Source organism: Sapajus apella, unplaced genomic scaffold (assembly GCF_009761245.1).
Source record: "Sapajus apella isolate SASKATOON/1434 unplaced genomic scaffold, GSC_monkey_1.0 scaffold22, whole genome shotgun sequence".
Lineage (NCBI taxonomy): Eukaryota > Metazoa > Chordata > Mammalia > Primates > Cebidae > Sapajus > Sapajus apella.
The window spans coordinates 15657460-15677605 of record NW_022436962.1 but is presented as its reverse complement, the minus strand read 5'-3'; the positions used below and the strand labels follow the sequence as shown (position 1 = coordinate 15677605).

Sequence of the window (20146 nt, the reverse complement as noted above, 5' to 3'; positions counted from 1 at the left end):
GGAGAAGTCTTTGAACATGGAGGCTCCTTCAGAGAAGCCCTGGAGATGCCACAGAGGTGGCCTGTGAGTCTATTAGTACGGAAGCTGTAGAGGAACCAGCAGTTCAGATACCTCATTGGCATGAGTCAACAGCCCATGTGCAGGTCTGCTGGACCCAAAAGGGCCTTAGGAGATGGGGAGAAATCCAGAGTTACGGTGGCTTAGTCGATTCTGAGTCACAGATCTCAATCAGAAGCTCACCTCCCCAGAAAAAGTGTATATGGCAACACACAAAATGCCTAATTTTCACTGACCCTCCTGAAGCAATCAACAGAACCTTTGGGGACCTGTGGGATCTGGGTTAAGACTCTGCCCTGGCCTGTCCACATTTGGAAGAGGGACACAGCCACTGAAAAGACTGCTGGGCACCACTGCCCACCCACAAAGGCCATTCCCCCTAGTGTCTCTCAAGGTGGGCCGGCTGAAGGCAGCCAGGGACTCAGCTTGCTGGATAAGCCAAGGAGAAGGGCTGCAGAGTTAGGAACTTGACAAGAATGCAAAGAAAGTGTAGCTACTGCTTGTGGATTAAGGAAATAACTTGTTTGAAGAGATTAATTAAAGGCTTTTCATGGTGAGCCAAATGAGAGCTGGCAGCTTCCTTTTCTCAGGAAAACAGTCAAGTGAAGCCTCTTTAACTGGGCTGGCATGTCCTACAGCCTGGAAGCTGCTGGACATGTATGAACCAGCCAAGGCTGCTGGGAGTTGGGCACCAGATGAATTCACACACCTGCTTTTATACATCTACAGTCACATCCATTGTGTTAACTGCTTTGCCACCTCCTCATTCTGCAGCTGGCATTTCTGCTACCAGCTACAGGCCCTTGTTGGGAAAATCTGGCAGGTAGGGAGTTTCCTAACTCCGCTTCTGAGAGCAACATGAGGCTGGTAGGGACAGGCATGGGAGGTGAAGGGGAAGGCTAGATGGCACTCACTTTCTGCAGACATTCCGTCTTCTCCTTTTTCTTGTTTCGGCACTTGGCGGCTGCAATCTTATTTCTTTCTCGTCTCCTCTTTTTCCTTTCATCTTCTTCAGGGGCTACCTATAAGATCCAAAAGGGGCACATTTAAAGGGCGGTAAGAAATGCCACCTACCTCAAATACACTGCCTTTTACTGCCAGCAAAAACTGGCAGACGGGGCAGTCCTAGCACTAAAGAACCGCCCCCCAAAAAAAGCTCTAGATTTTTGTGTGAAACCCCTACACACACACACACACAGGCACACACACATACACATGCACACATACACACATGCACATATACACATACACACACACACACAGGCACACACGCACACATATACATATACACACACACACATATACACACACGCACACATATACACACAGGAATGAACAACAAAAAGTTAAAACTATACTGGCAATATATTAATAAAAGTTGGCCAATTTTTTAAATGCATTTGGATTTTGAGTTGAGGATGACATGCAAGTTGATAACTATTGGTACTCACTGTAATCATTTAAAGCTGAAACAGATTCTGTTTGGTAAATCTGTCCTTTCTTTGAGAACTGAGAATGATTTCAGGATTATCACCTAGCCACCCTATCCCAGCCTCTTTTTCTATTCAAGACCCAAGGGCAAACCCATTCACCTCTGTCTTCACCTGGAGCATCACAGTACCAGCTTCCCAAATCTGGGAGAAGCCCATGATGCTCCTGCAGAAAAGACACCTAAGCCCATTCCAACCGAAGTGGCATTAATCAACCCATGCTGGGGTGCCACCTGCAAGTGGTGAACTAGAACCATCTTTTGGGTCAGTTCCACTACTTTTTGCCTAGAGGCTGTAATCATGCCAGTTAACTAAGCTTGAAACACTTCCACTTGCCACCATGAGGGAAAGGCCAACAAAATGGTGGAACCTCAGCTCTGACATCTTTAAGCCACTAAGGCATTGCCAGAAGCTGCCTCCCAGACTTCTCACCATGTTGATTATTCCAGAGATCTTCAAGGTTGTCAAGTGTGGAACAGTGCAAGTATGTGAGAGAAGTGAACCTGGGGCAACCCCTCCTCCCAAGCCTGTGATCATTGCTACAGGGAAGGGTGAGGCTGGCTGCCTGGTCCCTGCTCTACTGTCTGGGTACTTGGGTCCTAGTAGTGATAAAAATGGGGACCACCACACTCCATGCTTCTTCAGAACAACGGGACACAGAAGGTGACCTCATCCTGACTCACAGCTTTAAGTGCCATCTATATGCCAATAATGTCTAACTCTGTTCTCTCTAGCCCAGACTCTCCTCTGAACTCCAGACCCACATATTCAACTGCCTGCTTGACATCTCCACAAGGGTTCAGAATAGGACAGACCTCCTGCTCTTGCCACCACCCTACTCCCTACAATTCCGAATCTTGGCAGCAAATGGACGCTCCGTTCTTACAGCTGTGCTGGCAGAAAACTTGGAGTCACCCTTGAGTCTTCCCTTTCTCTCACAACCACATCCAATCTATCAGCAAATCAGCTTTATCTTCAAGTCAGATCCAAAGCCCAGCACTTCTCAGCACTTGCACTGCTCCCTCCTGCCACAGGCCCCTCCATTCATGTGGATTCCTACCACGGCCTCCTTTCTGTGCACTCAGCTTCTGTTTTACCTCTACTGCCCATTTTGAACATGACAGCCAAGGTGATCATATAAAAATATAAGTCAAGGCTGGGCACAGTGGCTCATGCCTATAATCCCAGCACTTTGAGAGGCTGAGACAGGCGGATCACCTGAAATCAGGAGTTCAAGAACAGCCTGGCCAACATGGAGAAACCCTATCTCTACTAAAAAAAAAAAAAAAAAAAAAAAAACACAAAAAATAGCCAGGCGTGGTGGCGGACACCTGTAATCCCAGCTACTCAGGAGGCTGAAGCATAAGAATTGCTTGAACATGGGAGGCAGAGGTTGCAGTGAGCCAAGATCATGCCACTGTACTCCAGTCTGGGTAACAGAGCAAGACTCTCTCTCTCAAAAAAAAAAAAAAATCTATATCTATGTATATGTCAAATCTTGTTGCTTCTCTGCCCAAAAATCCTGTGGTTTCCCATCTCACTCTCAGCACAGGGGTGCATCTATACTATAATAGTCCATAAGACCCAAATGACCAGCCCCTATTTATCTCCCGCCCCTACACTCTGCCCCACTGCACAGCCCACCAGGCACCAATACTCCCACCTCAGTGCCCTTAATTTCTTTTACCAGATACCCACATGGCTTCTTCCCTCTCCTCTTTCCTTCTTCCTTTCCTTTTGACCTCTGCTCGAAAGCCACTATCAGTGAATCCTTCCCTGACTTCCTAATTTAAAACAGCAACCCCAGCTGGGTACGATGGCTCATATCTATAATCTCAGTGTTTGGGAGGCTGAAGCAGGAGGATCACTTGAGCCCAGGAGGCTGAGGCTGCAATGAGCCATGATCACAATGGGGTGATCACAGCTCACTGCAGCCTCAGCCTCCTGGGCTCAAGTGGTCCTTTCACCTCCGCCTCCCAAGTAGATGAGACTACAGGCATGTACCACCATGCCCAGCTAATATTTTTATAGAGATTGGGTCTCTTTGTGTTGCTCAGGCTGGTCTCAAACTCCTGGACTCAAGTGATAATCCCACCTTGGCCTCCCAAAGTGCTGGGATTACAGGCGTGAGCCACCACACCCAGCCTGAAAATTTTTTAAATCTAGCGAGCCCACCCCTACCTGTTCTGTCTGCCCCACTCCCTTTTTTCTCCTTTGCACCCATCTCTTACATATTATATTTACATATGTGATGTATTGCCTGTCTCCTCCCAGTGGAAGGTAAGCTCCCTGAGGGCAGTAGTTTTGTTGGTTTCACTCTCAACAACCGCCCTCTGCCTAGAACACGCCTAACACACAGTGCCTGTGAGAGAAACAAGTGCTGAAAGAATAAACACCTGTGGTAGAACCCACCTCGGCTTTCATGACAGACACCCCGAGGGGTCTGTCGCTGACAGTGACCGACTCCAGCGCAGAGGACATCCGGTGGCAAAGGTGCTTGTTCTGGATGGCAAACCTCAGCTCTTCCTTGACAAAGGGCGTCAGGTTAGCAAAATCCTCAAACACCAGTGACCCAGGAGGGGACAGGCAGGGGACGATGGCAGAAGCACTCACTTCTGAGGCAGAGACCTGGCCTGGGTGTTGAAGCATCATTTTGCTGAAAGACACATTGAAACCCAAACTGTTTCAGGAGCTCTGGGGCATGGGATCAAGTCCCCCTCCTCAACCAGACCTCCAACACCAGAACCCCACCCTCAGAAAAAAGTCCCATAAACCCTTAGGTTTCTGTTTTGTTTTCATTTCATGCCATCCTCATCTTGAGTAAAAGAGATTCTTAAAATACACACAGCTCAGTGACGTGAACAAAATGCCTATTTGAAGTTTATAAGGGCTGTTGTTTCAGGCTACTCTGAACTCACAAGAGCTATGAGTTTTGGCTGGTGTGCCTATGTGCAAATGTGGCCTCAAACAGTCCTGAAAGAGGAAGAACTTTTTTAAAAACTCAATGAGGCCATTCTGTAACCTCATTTCCAGCCTCTTTTGCAAAGAGGCTTGACATCAAGCTCAAACTATCAGTGAGTAGAAGTAAAGGCAAAATGTAAGGAATCCTTGAATTTAGCAAATACATTGCTGAAGCTTCTCCCCCGGAAGTTGGACCCAAGCAGTGGGAATGAGAAAGGTAAATATAGCCAGGTGCGTTTCTTCACCCCAGACTTTGGCAGGGCATGGGGGGACGGATTCTTAAGGTTAAGGTTGGTGAAGCAAAAGGCCTTAAAGAAAAGTGAGGTGCTAAGACATGGGTATTTCGGGGGAGTTGTTCAAGCCTGTGGTGTAGGGATAGACTTAGGCAGGGTGTGGGGGCAGGGAGCCTGGGACTGGCTCTGGCACTGAGGAGCAGTGACTTGAGCCAGTCACTTAAGCTCCCTAGGACCCAGTCTGTGCCTGGTAAATGACTGAGAGCTCCTCAATGCAAGGACTGAGCCTCCACCACTGCTTTACTCAGAGCCTGGCCCAGCACCTGCCTCACAATGCCTCACTGGCCAATTGAATAAATGAAATGGGGATGGGGTCATCAAATCACATGGCCTCCATGGTCCAAGGTCCCATCTCCCTCTATTATTCTATAGCTCAGTGAGCCCAAAAGGATGACAAAAGAAAAATAAAGGGTAGAAAGAGTGACAGTTCCATAGCCCCAATTTGGAAGAGTCCCCCGTAAGTCTTGGCCGGCTGTGTACTCCCTCCAGTGGTGGCCATTCCCCCTCCTCCCTAGAGTTGGTTTCCAAGGAGCAATGAGCATAGGGATGAGTGTAGGATGAGTGTGATCTGGGCATTCTTCTCAACCAGAATCTGTGGTCTTTAGCCCAGTCCAGACAGAGAGGAAGCCCTCTGGCAACTCTTGACATTTAAGCATTGCCTCCTTCAGACCAAAAACCTTATGGGCACTATCTCATTTAATCCTCATGAGAACCCAGTGACTTAGGACCTAGCCCCATTTTATAGATGAGATAACTGAGGTTTAGACAAACTAAGTCATTTGCCCAAAGTCATAGAATTAATGTGGGGCAGCATTAGGATTTGGAATTCAGTTAGTTTGGCTCCAGAACTCATGCCCTTAATTTATACCTGTAAAAATGAACAAATATTATTCGACATTACAAAAACAAATAAGTATTATGTTATATTGCACAAATAAAAAAAACGGAGCAAATTTTTCAGGGACGGGCCTTGGGGCTGGTGGGGGGCCTGGAAATGAAGTGATGGAGGGGAGGCTAAGTAAAGATTCCTGGGGAAAACTTGAACTCTGTTTAATGAACTGCTAATCTTTATGTCATACTACCTACCCAGGCTGCTTGCTACCTGCCTTCTGGGAGGGTGAATAAGTGGGTCTCTTATTCACAAAATTTCCAGACCAGGGTCAGAAGACGAAGATTTGAAGCCCATTTACTCTGTTATGTGTTATCATCATACCTCCCAGTGGCTTTTTCTTCTCTTGTTAAAGAAGGCTTATAACAATGCCCCATTTTTCCATAATATCCTATGAGGAATTGAGGAACTAATACATGAGTATGCCCTGGAAAACATTCTTCAGCCAGGAGCTCCATGATTACCAGGCCTCCCAGAGATCTCTCCAACCCAGGGCTGGCTCTCTGACAGAGGCTCTGTGGGGTCCAGGTGGGAGGGCGGCTGGTCACCCTCTTTGATCTCAAAGGCTTCTGAATAGAACACCCTGCCTCAAACTCCGCCTGGAGATCTAACATACTCCAATGGAGGCAAGAATTCCAGGCCAGTGAATGCTGCTCTTGACTAGTCAAAGAAACCCAGGCTACGTATGTAATTCTTTTCCCAAAGCCCTGTGTCATGAGTCAGAACTGAAGTTCTTCTCTCAATTTAATCCTATAATCTTAAGATGCTGGAAGGATACTTGTAGCTGTCAGGTGATAAACTCTGAGAAACTAGCCTTCTAAAGCCAGAGGCTTAAGATTCTCCCATGCATTCATGTTTCCCTTCCATTTCCAACTTTATTAAAAACCCAGTGATTCAGGGATGGCATTCAGAGCCACCACTGGGCTGGTCTTTGTTTGGAGGCCTGGATGGCTCTCTTCTACTTGGGTACTTTGAATTCCACTGCAGCAGAGTGTAGTTATATTTTGCCACCCAACTAAGTTTAATAAGCTCTCAGGGCTTGGGTTCTGCTGTTTGTGACTCCAATCCCCAACCCATCTTCTTATTTGTAAAGTCAGCAGTTCCAATGAAAGAAGCTAAAGAATGTCAGTGGTATGGAATGCTTTTATGAAAAGCATTGGTTGTACTTACTTGGGTACATAAATGGTTGTAAAAATATTAAAAGCCTTTTAAAAAATAAATCAGATGTATCTGTAGAGATCTGGGTTTTCTCAGCACTAGGCTAAAGCTTAACTTATTGGGATATTTTCTAGTTACTTGTGTACTCAGTCTCTTTAGGTATGATTCAGCCTAGACTCAGGCTGTGTCCCCACAAGGAACTGAAGTTAAATCTTCAGACAATTTTTTCAGAAAGTTGAGATCCTCAAACATCCTGGTCGTTGAAAAAAGTTGTTTGGGGGCCTCAGATCAGAGTTCACTTTCTATGCTGATCATATAATTGTACAGACTTGCTACCAAGAACTTGCATTTTATTTCTGCTTGATGATTTCCAATCATCAGAAATCATGTTGTATCATTGGTAGTTTCATCATTTTCAAAAAAGTGAAACTTTACTCAAGTACTTCTTTAACTGGAAATTCAGCTCCCAGATTTTTATTTCCTAGTAGCTACAGCTACATTGAATTTTCACTTTTAATTTTCATCTCTTTCCACTAAGCATTGCTCACTCACCATCTTATGTTATTAGGACACCAATACTGGCCTTTCACAAACTCTTCATATCTTGATCTTCCTCCCAGACCTCTTAAAGATTGCAGGTGCAACGCCGGGCTTCAAGGGCCAGAGACAATATTTCCAAGCCTATCAGTGCCACTTACACGCTGGGCACCCACCAACAAATCACTTAGGCCTTCTGGGCCTCTCACTCTCTTGTCTGTAATATGACACCAAAACTGCCTGCCCCAAAGGGCTGTTGAGATGGACATATGAGATTTACATACACACTAGGTAGTCATTATTACTGTGACTCCATCTTCTCCCTTTCAGGAGAAACTCATTCTGTTGTTATCAATTCAATTAAGCCCTAGTAGGGAGGAATTAACTGGAACCTTCAAGAAATTCATGTCAGCCAGAGCCTCATTTGTACTGATTGACCCCAGGTTCTTGACAGACCAAGTAGATTCCACCCCACTATTTGCTGACACCAGCATTTCTCCATTAACGTATTTGAAAGAGAAGCAGTTTTCACACATAAACCATTTATCCTTTGGAAAGCTTCTGCGGCATCATGGCTATGTCCTTCCTCCTCCTCTGGCTGGGTAACACTAGAAGCCACCAACCCTGTCCCATGCCCAGCCAATTTTAAAAAGGAAGGAATCATGAACTCTCCAATGGAAATCATACAACATTCAATATTAGAATCATCTAGGTCAGATTCTCATTTTGTAATGAGTACGTTGGCCCAAGGAGGTAAAAATGACTTGCCTAAGGTCATGAAGCTGGTGAGTGTCCCAGCCCGTGCCAAGCCGCTGACCACCCACCTACTGCTCATTTCGTTCCATCACCAATAGGGATCCATCGCCTCAAAGGATCAACCAACAAGGCAACCAGAGAACAGAGCCATTAGCCAGGCAGATGAGGGGTCAAGAGTCCTGGCACCTGGTACCAACCACAGAGGAGATTTTGACAGGACTGAGACAGGGAGGGGCAATAGCAGAAAAGGGCCCTGGAGAGAAAGGAATTCGATAATGGCTAAAGGGCAAGGAGGAAGAGAGAGAGAAAGAGAAGGTGATGGCTGCTGTATCTTATCCACCCTGTGAGCGTGGAGTGCTGCCTGCTTTGCTGTCTCTGAAGCCATTCAGGCAGTAAGTGCAATCCCCACCACACCCCATCTTTGTCCAGGATATCCTCAAAGCAGAAGCCTGGATGCTACAGCGTTATTCTACAGCCAATGCTAACTGCAAAACAACGGGGACAGTTAATACCAAACTTTTGCCTTCACTTTAAGTTGCAGAGACAGAAACTTCAAACAGGAGATATGACTGTCATCTACACCAAAAGAGGTACATTGAGAGAACGTTCAGATTTTCTGGCTTTTTTTTTATTATTATTATTCTGGCGTCATCAAGGATTTAGTAACAATTTTATGTGTAAAGAAAGCATATGTGACCTATGCAATGAAATTAGGGAAAAGAAAATGTTTAGGAGGAAAGGAAGTAGACGAGAGACAAAAATGAGGGTGGGGGGAGCAGAGAAGGAGAACGAATCCAATGGAAAGAAAGCTGGGGAGGGAAGAGATACCCCGCAGAAAAGTCCCCTTTCCCCCACTGTGTGGACACTGGTGAATGACATTAGATAGAGACCCACTCCATTCAAGTCCCCTCACTGGCTCTTTCTCTTTCCACCACTCTGAAAGATTTTCCAGATCTGAAAATCTCCAGACAGAAAGGACCTTAGCAATCAGTTATCTGATCCAGCCACTACATTGTGTCCTCCAACACGCAGAGGGGGCCGGCACTGCCCATGTGCCCTTATTTCCCGGCTGGACATACTGAGGGTCAACGACATCGACTGCAGTGCAAGCGCTCAGAATCCTGGCACTAGACTGCAAAGCCATTCTCTCAAATATCTCCACAACTGGCTCCACACCCTCGCTTCCCCGCCACGGTGGGTCTCCATGGATATAAAGCCAAGAAATCCGAGGACCCGCAGAAGGAAAAGCCAGAGTGAGGGTCCCAGGTATGCAGGAGTCCCGGGCTCGGAATCCCGACCCCAGCCGGCGCCGGGAGCCCTCCCGGTCTTCCACCCTGGGACAGCGCGGCACCAGCGCTCGCCACTTCCAAACTTATCCAGCTAACTTTTTCTCGGGGCAGCCTTCGCGGTCCTGCAGCCAGCGCTCCGGGGTGCCTAGGGCAACCCCCAGCGGCCGTGCCCACGACGCCGCCCTCCTGCCCGCCCCCTTCCCCATTCATTCCACCCGGTGAGTGGGGCAGCGCTCCCGCGAGCCTCCGGCCTTCGCGCCCCTCTGCAGACCCCGAGAAGGATCGGCTCCGGCAGTGCCGGGTCTCGAAGCGAGGGATGGAGCGGGACGGCGAGCCGGACAGCCTCGGACACCCCTGCGCACCCCACCCACCGACCCACCTCACGCCCTCTCCCAGCCGGGCAAGCCAGCTCCGTCGGCGGAGAAGCGGCACTGGAGGCAGGCGGCAGAGCGGACGCCAGACCGCCGTCACCAGGAACCTTTCGCTCCTCAGGTCAAAAGAGAAAGTTAGTTCTTTCGCTTTGCGAGAAACTTTCCGAAGAGCCGAGGAGCAGCCGTGGCTTAGAAGAAGTTCAAGCCAGAGTTATTTCCAAACCGGAGGCTGGGGGCGCGGGTCGGGGTGAGTCAGGGGTCGGGGGGACTGGTTACTTAGAGGCGCGCGAAGGGAACGAAGGCGAGCCACCCTTGTCGCGCTCAGTCCCTCAGCTTCCAGCGCTCACCTCCAGGTTCCGCTCGGGGCGGCCAGGGTCCGGAGGGCGGGCAGGGTCGGGACGGGGTCGGGCTGGCTGTTGGTCCGGCCGGCGGGCGAGCACCAAGGACTCACGGCCGGCGCGCGGGTTGGCTGGTGCGCTAGGGCGGCGGCGAGGGGAGAGCGCTGTGCAGTGCGCGCCTGGCTGCGTGCGACTGTGGCTTGGAGCTCGTTGCATCACCCCTTTTATAGCTCTCTGGCTGGCGGCGCGGTCGATTACTCCGGGTTGCCAGTCCCAGGCTGACGTAATGCTATTAATAGCTTCCCGGGAGAACCGGCCGAACCGAGCGGAGGAAGGGGGATGGGGGAGGGGTCAAGGCGGGGCGAAAGGCGGGCGCGGGGGCAGGGGCACTGGTGATGCAAGTTCGGGGAGGAGCCAGCCGAGGCGCGTTGCCCCAGCCTCGCTCACTGAGACGCTCACCCTCCCGCCCTCTCTCTCCATATCAGGACTGAAGCCGCCCGGGATAGCCGCCAGATGTGCGTACTCGCTGCTGCGTGTTCCAGGCATGACCAATGGTGCCCAAGCCAGCCGCATGACTCCACCGCGCTGGCATCTCTCCCTGAGCTAGGTTGAAAAGCGGGGGGGCGGGGAAGGTGGGGAGGCGGATCCCGGCCCCAGCCCAGACTAGGTGAGGCTGGGAAGCGGGCACGACCTTTCTCTAAAATGCGTGGTCATTTTCTGGAGCTTCAGAAAAATACCCCCTCCCCCACTGGCCTCCTTCTTATCTAGCAGGGGGCAGAGTAGGGCAGAAGCGTTAGTCTGGTGTGGGGAAGGTGTCCAAAGTCACCCTTCGGTGTATCTATGCCGTTACCCGCCGGGTGTGACCTCCGCGTTGGGGACCGGGAGAAGCTGGCCGGTTAACACAAAAGCGGAGGGCAGCCCTCGGCTGGCACCGTGCGCCCGAGCCCGCAGCTCCTGACACTCCACATGGGCACACACGCGGGACGGCTCCGGGATCCGAGGCTAGGGCGAGTGGTGGGACCGTAGCGGTTCGATTTTTTTTTTTAATAATCACAAAGCGTTTGAACTTGACAAGAACGTCTCAGTAAAACCAGCAAGAGAGTGAAAAAAATAAGAGTCCCAGAGGAGACAGAGGCAACCTGGTGGGAGGGTAGGAGGGGGCTGAAGCCAGAGGCCAGGAGGAGGGGGAAAGAGAAGGTGCTTTGGTGTCGGTGAACCTGCCCAGGCCTGGGGGTCGCCCAGCTCTCAGGCAATATTTAGGGAAAACCCATCTTCAGCTTTTCATGTGCTCTTCTGCGTCCAGAGCCGATTGGGCTGGGACCGGACGGCCGGGAATGGGGACCCACTGACCACAGGCGGAACCCGCAGCAGAAATCCCCTCTGCCCTCAAGCCAGGGTGGCGGGAAAGGTGGGGCCCCATGGCCCGAGATTCGGTCTGAGACCTCAGCAGCACTGGGTCTGAACCTTAAAAACTATTTCCTGGTTCCTATTTCCCGACCCCAACAATTTCTGCTCAGAGAGCAGCAGAACCAGGAACCTTCTTGACTGCCCGAGGATGACTATTTGTGGACACAAGTGTGTCCTGGGACTTTCGCACCTGCCTGGGAGGGAGACCTGCGCGGCTGCAGGGTGTGGGGGCACAGCCAAGGGCAGAAACACCTGCTCATTTCCACCTGCCTCAGGAAGAGAGGCGGCCGAAGATCATAGTTTAGTAATTTGAGGTAGAAACTAAAGGTGTCTAGAGCCCGGGTCCCACTTGAAGTCCCCAGTTCCCCGCATCGGGGTTCCTCGCCGCCAAGCCAGACCTCACTCAGAGCACCCCCTTCCCCACGGGCCTGGGACTACGCAGAGAGCTGCCTCCGGTCTTTGCGCCCCGGCGGGCCCGGGACCCCTGGGGTTCCACGCGACATCATTGGAGATCCTGCTCTGGACCTGACCCGATTTCCAGCGGCGCAGCGCGGGAAGTGCAGGGCGGGTGTTTTCGCTTTACTTTTTGCCCTGGTAACGGCTCTCCCGGCCCCACCCTCCGCTCCCACGCCCTCACCCCCACGCTCTGCGCTGCACACCTCCACAATCCGCCCTCCCGCTGGAGTGCGCTCAGGTAAACCTCGGGCGTGCCAGAGCAACCCCGGGGGACGCCGGGCGGCAGTAGATGGAGGAGTGTTTGTGCATTTGAATAAAGTTATTTGGAATCGCTACTTAGCTATTTTATCTACTTATAGACTGCCCTGGAATAAATAGCACCATTATAAAGTGAAGCAAGGAGAGGAGGGAGAACACGTGAAGCGTTTTACTCTTTTTCATGCTGTGAAACAGAAATTTTTGACCAGTTTACAGGTTGAACTGTGATTCCATTAATGCACCCAAGCCAGATCTGTGGAGATCTGGTCCTGTCCTTAAGGGGAAATTCAACTTAGGGTGTCAAGTAAACAAACAAATAGACTGGCCGCCACAAAACAATTGCAAAGGAAGGGTAATTGGGGCAGGGCAAGTCCCCGCACCCTGGTCAGGTTATTTTTATTACCATTGTGCCTCCAGTTCCTTTTATCAATCTTGCTTCATTCTAATTACTCTGAGTTTGGAATCTCCAAGTCACACCTGGTTAGAAATGCTGTCAGCTGTTCACAGAAGTCTGATCCTGACTTTCTAAACCCTAAAAGAGATACGAATCTTGACAGAGAACTAAGTCCGCCCCCACTTGAATGAAGCTCTTATCCAAGGAAAACAAAAACTACTCCTGCCTGCCTCCCTCCCCTCAGCCCCTAGGAGAACCCGTGAAATGCCTGCTGAATTGAGAGACTGGAAAAGAACACAGCAAGGCAGAGCCCCTAAGGTCTTTGCCACAGGAGAGTGATCAACATGAGTCCTTTGCGTCCTCATTTTACCCTGACTTAAGTTAATGCCACCAATGTCCAGTGTGCCCACTCTCAGCACACACACAGGCAGTGCCATGCAGACGAGGAGACAGAAAAGCTTTCCACACCAAAACATTTCTTGACACAAGCCAAAGAATGGCTCTCCCGCCTTAGAAGGAAGCCTTGGCTAGGGTGATGTCAGAGGTTAATCCTCAATGAAAGGGCGTTAAGCAGAGACTTGAAGATTGCTGAGGTTTTATGCTGGTGAACTGCCTGGGGAATCCACATTCAGATCGGCTTTGGTATGTTTTGCTGAGTGAGATAAGAACTGGAGACTTCATGCTGGGACATGTGCAAAAGGAAGGAAAAAAATTAAAAAGGGAGGGGAAGGAACTAGGCAACTAAAAACAGCCCACTCGTGGCAACCAAATCTAAACATAAAAACATTACAGGGAGCCAAATGCAAAAAAACAAAAACAAAAAAATTCAAGATATTTAAAGGTTCTAGCAGTTTCTTAGTTCAGTACACAGTCTCTTCCCACATTCCTCTGCTCCATTACCCTGTTCTCCTAACCCTAAGACTGTGTTTGTGCCCAGAACTCTAGAAACACAAGATAAAATCCAGCAGAAAGGCAGCCCTGTCTGCCGGGCTCAACCTACGTCTTCACTGTGGAACGAGAGTGGGGTCGATTTTCTTATACTTTATTATGTTTCTGAAGCCCACCCTTTCTACAAAGTCAGTTTGAATGTGAGGATTGCTAGTTTAATAGTGTCCAAAATAGGCATTGTCAGGAAACAGGGGCAGCATCACCCAGTAGGCACCGAAGTGTGGAAGGTACTTGGATTCTGGATTCAGCACTTAGATGCTGTGTCACCTTAAGTAAGTCATTTCCTCAAATGAAAAATGGCATTAACAACGCCTAATGCCTGAGGTTGTTGTGACATTTCTCTGAGGATCAGGCACCCAGTCAGCCTTCAGTGGTGGTATCGTTAATTATGAATCAGGAAGAGCTCTCTGAGGTAACCCTGAATCTCTCCAGGAGCTCATTCAGTCCCCCTTGCCAGTGGCAAATAGTGGATGAAGTCAAGCGATATCCAGGAATGACAATGTGGGAATGAGAGCCCAGGCAGATGATGAGAACAGTCCTCATTCTCCATCACAGCAATTCCACCACACACCTGGGGCTTTCCTCAATGCTGTGTGGCCCTGCAAAGTATCCTGGGCTGGGAGCCAGGGATTTGGGTTCTGGTATGTTTCTGCCTTTGGTATTCTTGAGCAAGGCACTCCCCCTTTCTAAGGCTCCCAACTTCTCTGAAGTGAGGAACCTTGGGCTGAGCTCTGACAGTCCTGAATGGAGACCCTCTGCCAAAGCCACCCAGTGAGCATCTGGTAACTTCCCCTAAGAGAGATGGGGAGAGAGAAGACATCATAGGCAAGGCACTGAATAAACCCATTTCTGCAACCTTTCTTCCCCTCCAAAATCTAGAATTAAGAAATGTTGTCCAACTTGAATCTCAAACACAGCCTGTCCTTCTCCCACCTCCAATATTTCCAAGAGTTTTCATCCCCATGGACTAGGTGCCTTGTGAGAGAGGGACGTGGCAGAGCACCCCAGGCATGGATTGCATCTTTAGGGACTTCTAGTGTGTAGTCCATCATCGACAGCCATAGACCTCTACTGGGCCAAAACCCAGGTAGCAGATATTCCCGTTTGAGAGATTGAATCCTGGAGACCCCAGAATCCAAGATGGAGTCCTGGAAATCAGGGGATTAGCAGGACTCAGGAGACCTGGGATCCATCCACAGGTTTACTTTCAGTCAACTGAGAGAGTATACAAGTTATAACCACAATGTCTCGGTTTCCCAGTCTATAAAACATAACTACTTAGCATTAACTCCCCCTAGATTGTTGTAACAATCAAATGAGATCGCAGATGTGAAAGTGATTTGAAAATAATTAAAAGATTCATAGTTCTAAAGATTTCTTTGGGGAAAGTTTTACCATAATTTTTTTGTCATTATGAAAATTTGGGAAACAGACAATAGAAAAATATTACCCACAATCTCAACACTATTAGCACTACGGTGTGTTTCCCTCCAATCTTTTTTTCATGTATATTATTTTTAAATATAGTTATGATTTTAGATTGCACACACCTTTGAAATTTGCTCTTTTGCTTTTTACCCCAAAATGGTATATGGTCTTTCTTCTTAAAAATATATTTTATTAAAAATATAGCATATATACAAAAGATTACATAGAACATACACACACACATATATATATATATTTACATATACACACATTTTAATAATAAAACACATTGGGAACCCACTCAAGAAGTAGACCTCTTTGCCTCCCAGTAGTAACCACCATCCTGATTCTTATTACCATAACTTGCCAGTGGATGTTGTATGATTTACTTAATCATTTCCCTACTTTTAGCATTTAGAGTGTTGCTAATATTTTGCTTGAATGCTATACAAATTTAAATCTTTGCATAAGGGAAGGGGCATTAAATACCATCATTGCTCAGGATGCTTAAATGGGGTTAAAGAATGAGTCTTGATGTCTTCCTTCAAAATGCTACACAGGGCGTATATATGGTGGAGGATGGAAGGACCCCCAAAGATTGTGATTACCTGTGCATTTTCCTTGTTGTCTAACATCCAAACAAAAGACCCTACAGGCGCTTTTTCCCATGGAGCATCTCCTTTAATGCCCACCCCTCTCTACTTTCCCATCCTCCTTTATTTTCTCTTCATCCACCTTGGAACAGAAAATGCAGTCTGCAGCGTGGGCTAGTGGTACAGAGGTAGAACAGCCAGGCTGTGCTTCTCCCTGTGCCTTCAGGCAAAATTCTCACTGTAGCTCAGGCAGCTCTGGAATCTCTATGCCAGTTTGGTGACATGAGTAGCTACCACGTATCTGGTCACCTCAGTCTCTCCTGAGCAGGTGCATATGTTTGGCAGTGATTCTGAGAACTAAAAAACACCATAGCCAAAAGGACCCTAGAAGTATTCACTTCCGTCTTTCTCAAACTGGACATGAGCACACACGGTGTACCAGGGCCATGAGATAAACAGAGGGGATCTTAATGGAGTGTCTGCCTTAAATAAAAAATCCTGCTGGGTGCAGTGGCTCACATCTGTAATCCTAGCAATTTGGGAGGCTGAGGCGAGGAGATCACAAGTTCAGGAGTTTGAGACCAGCCTGACCAACAAGGTGAAACCCCGTCTCTACTAAAAATACAAAAATTAGCTGGGCATGGTGGCGCACGCCTGTAATCCCAGCTGCTCAGGAAGCTGAGGCAGGAGAATCACTTGAACCTGGGAGGCGGAGGTTGCAGTGAGCCGAGATCATTCCACTACACTCCAGCCTGGGTGACAGAGCGAGACTCCAAATCAAAAAAAGAAATAAAAAATCATTAAAACATTGTGTTATATTAAGCATATATAGATATGTGGAATTTAAATATAAGTCATACAAGGATTTCTAAGGAAAGAGAGATGTCAAATACATTTTGGGTTTAGCATAAGCCGCTAAAAGTTATATTCCTGGGACCTTGAGAGGATTAGTTCCCTCCATTCTTCCTAAGCGTACAATGCTACTATGTAGCATTCAGGGTGTTCCAGTCTATATACTAAGCCCTTTACATACAGTTAATGCTTTTAATTATTGTAACCACCCTTTAATGGACTGTAAACCTCTTTATTTTATAGATGAAGAAACTGAGGCATAGACAGGGTAAATAACTTGCCAGAAGTTACCTTGTTAGTGAGCAGTAGAGCAGGATTCAACACAGGCAGTCTGACTCCCAAATCTGAGTACATAACCATGATACATACTACCTCCTGGCACGTGCTCATGGGAAATTTGGGATGCTCTGATGCAGTTCGGGGCCCTCATTTGATTGATGAGGAAGCTGAGCTCACAGAGGAAATGTGGCTCTCCATGGTGTCAGAATCATAAATTCTCACACCAAAAAGTACCTTAGCAGCCACTGAGACTCCTAAACTCCTTTTTTGCCCTCTTCCCGGGGAGATGCTGCATTTGCTAAGATTAGGGCCAAGGTGAAAAAAATTGCTGATTGTAAGAAGAGGACCCTAAAACATTTCAAGGGCAACCTCAGCTAGTGGCTGGCCAGGCATACTATTCTTGGGGCTGAAAAGGAGACGCTGCAGGCTAGAAGCCAGGAATGGCAGAAAGAACCTGTGGTCAGTTAGAATTGAGTTCAAATCCTCCTTCTGCCACCTCTTATTTGGTTTCGAGTAGGTCCTATAGCCTCAATGTCTCCTGTAAAATGAGGATAATATCTATTTCACAAGGCGGTATTGAGGATTGAGGAACAATACACCCTTATTATACGTTATATGCCTGTATCAAAGTATCTCACATACCCAATAAATATATATACCTACTATATATCCCCCAAATTAAAAAACAATGCACCCTCAAAAGTGACATTCAATAAATTTTACTTTTTTCCCTCTTCATGCCTTACCCTTGAAGCTACCAAGTCATATGGAAACCAGAGACACCAGTGTCTAGACCCTCACGGAAAATTCCATCCTTGAGGCTTGCTGACTAATTTGAAAATAAATTTTTAAAAACTTGATGTGTGGCCAGGTCATATTTAGTAATTACTATTTACTGAGCACATACTACATGCCAGGCACAATGGTAAGCACTTTTAAAAATACCCAGTATCTTATTTCATCCCTATAATAACCTGTGAGGTAGGGTTATTTAATCTCAGTTTTACAGATGAGGAAACCAAAGCACAGAAAGGTTAAGAAAGTTGCTCATAGGCACTTGATTTCAAGAACGATCTAACTTATTTCAAAACTTATATTAAGCGATACTGTCCTCAAAATCTTGGAGAGCATGATGTGTGTTTTCTTTAGCCTTGCCTCCCTTTTTGAAAATGGGCACCCTCGCTTTACCAAAGTCTTACTGAATGCACAGATGCTTCTAGAGTTGACCTTACCGGAAAATTCTTTCTCCTGATGTCCCAGAAGTTTCATGCTTAACAAATTCCAGATCCCTGTGCCCTCAGGGATACTTTCCCCTCTGCCAAATTTGCAATTATTTCATAATTTGTTTTAACCACAAACATAAGCCCTGTTATTGACTGAGTAAACTGAGTAGGGCTTTTTGGACTTTTATTCTTTTCTCAAAATATGATGAACTTGAATCATCGGATGATGAACTTGTACTTGAAACTAGAGTGGCCGAGGGCAAAGTGAGTCACTCAGTGCGTTTATGCCTATCAATCAAGGCATCAAATTGTGTCCTATTGCCAGACACTGCTCTCAGCAGTCTACTTAGACACCTTGGGGTTGCAAGGGCAATAGAGCATTTCTTGACCTGAGGAGTTTAACATCTTGTTGAGGTGGCAAGTTGATATACATGAAGCAGATGTCCAGCAATATAGGAGTCACTCAATATATGTATATACGTCTATGTTTAGTCCTCCAACATTTTAGTGAGCACCTACTATGTGCTGGATACCATGTCAGAAGCTGCAGGTACAGAGTGATGCATATCTGCCTTCCAGGTGCTCATAGCTCATGGGGAAACAGACTTGACAACAAATAGTTACAGCCCGATGCAGCAAAGGCTAAAGTGGGACAGGACAGCTCTGCCCAGGAGAGCTGGCAAGAGCTGATGGCTGAGGTGACTTTCGAGCTGGATGTTGAGCTGAACATTTTCTAGGCAGGGGAAGTGGACAGGCATTCCAGGCATAGAGAAAGTCATATGAAGAAGCTGTGAGTGCCAGGAAGGGGCTGTGCCCTGCTCATCTCTGTGCTTATTTCCAGCTCTCTGCACAGTTCCAGGGACATACCAGACTCACAGTGAATATGCATTCAGTGAATGAAAATATGGAATGGAGAGAACATGCATGTTTGGAGAACAGGGAGGCAGTTGCTGAGCAGGAGTATTGGTGGAAGGGAGGGGAAGTTAGGGAGGCAAGCGGGGGAAGAACCAGACTGTGATAGGCTTTGAAGATGTAATAATCAGTTTGGACTGTGTCCCCAGGGACAAAGGGAGGGGGATCACAGGGTCTGTCAGTGGCAGATGGACACAAGCAGATGTTTTTTGGGAAGACTGTTGGTAAGGGGCTGAGGGTGGGCTGAATGGGAGAGGAAGATGCCCATGGAGGGGCATCAGGAGGCTGCAACAGCAGTCAGGTGAGGCCATCAGAGGCCAGATGAACTGAGAAGATGGTGGTATTCCCACTCTCATGTTGTTCATTCAAAATAAAAGTTATCCACGAAACATAATGCTCTTATGTGTACTGAAATTAAAATGGCCTTTTCCCCCTGGATCTTTTCATTGCAAAATTCAGAATTGCTTCATTAAAGCTGAGCTTCCCTCACTTTTGGGGACCCCCGCCCCATGACAAATACCCTAAGCAGGTGCCTGGTCAGTCTTGGGAGTGCAGCAGTGCTGCCTCACCTGAAGCAGGGCTGGTGAGGGGAACTGGAAGGGACAATCTGGGAAAACTTCCAGGGAGACATCTTTGGATTTTGGCACCAGCTTGATGTTAGGACAGATGGAGAGGGGAGGAATCCCCCTATCTCAGATGTTATAGAGCATAGCATTGGGGTGGGAAGTAACTGATTGGGTATTGTAGGAGTAGAAGTGGGAAGAGACTAATAACTACATTTTGGGACAAAATGCTTAGCAGTGGGATGTCAAAGAAGGGAATAGCCCCTAGATATCAGCATGTTGGGGATTTCAAAGTAATAGACTCAGAGGAGAGGAGAGAGGGAGGAAGGAGAGCCAGGTTGGGTCTTAAGGCTCAATGTAGGAGTCAGTGTGGACTATTGGAAATTTACAATTAATTACGAGGTACCATGAAAATCTACCTCACTGGTTCATAGCTGGAATCTCTGCTTTCCCTCAGGCTTTTGATAACAATATTTACCCCAGCTAGCTTTCTGTTAAAGTAATTAATGAGGACCAGGAGTGGTCCCTCAAGAACCAGGAAAAGCCAATAATCCTCAGCCTGACATAATTGACACTGACATAATTGAGAATTGAGAAACTAGACAGTTAATTAAATAAGTCTTTTTTTTCAATGCTATGCCACTATTTTAAAAGATATTCACAAAGAGGTTACAACTTAGGGAATGCTAAGTAG

At 47.6% G+C, this 20146-nt stretch overlaps 1 protein-coding gene across 2 annotated transcripts in view; it reads right to left on the bottom strand.

The window, feature by feature from the left end:
• The window catches only part of ATF3 (activating transcription factor 3), a 52565-nt gene that overhangs the window by 1580 nt on the left and 30839 nt on the right, over positions 1 to 20146 (bottom strand). Inside the window, exons 1-3 of one of the 2 annotated variants that reach the window (XM_032289176.1) lie at positions 10149 to 10464; positions 3960 to 4203; positions 972 to 1079 (exon numbers count right to left, since the gene is read on the bottom strand). In XM_032289176.1, the coding sequence (XP_032145067.1) occupies positions 972 to 1079; positions 3960 to 4199 (348 nt within the window). In that variant the 5' untranslated portion in view covers positions 4200 to 4203; positions 10149 to 10464. Of the gene's footprint in view, positions 1 to 971; positions 1080 to 3959; positions 4204 to 10148; positions 10465 to 20146 lie in introns of those variants that run through there. The other variant, XM_032289177.1, reaches the window with a different exon arrangement.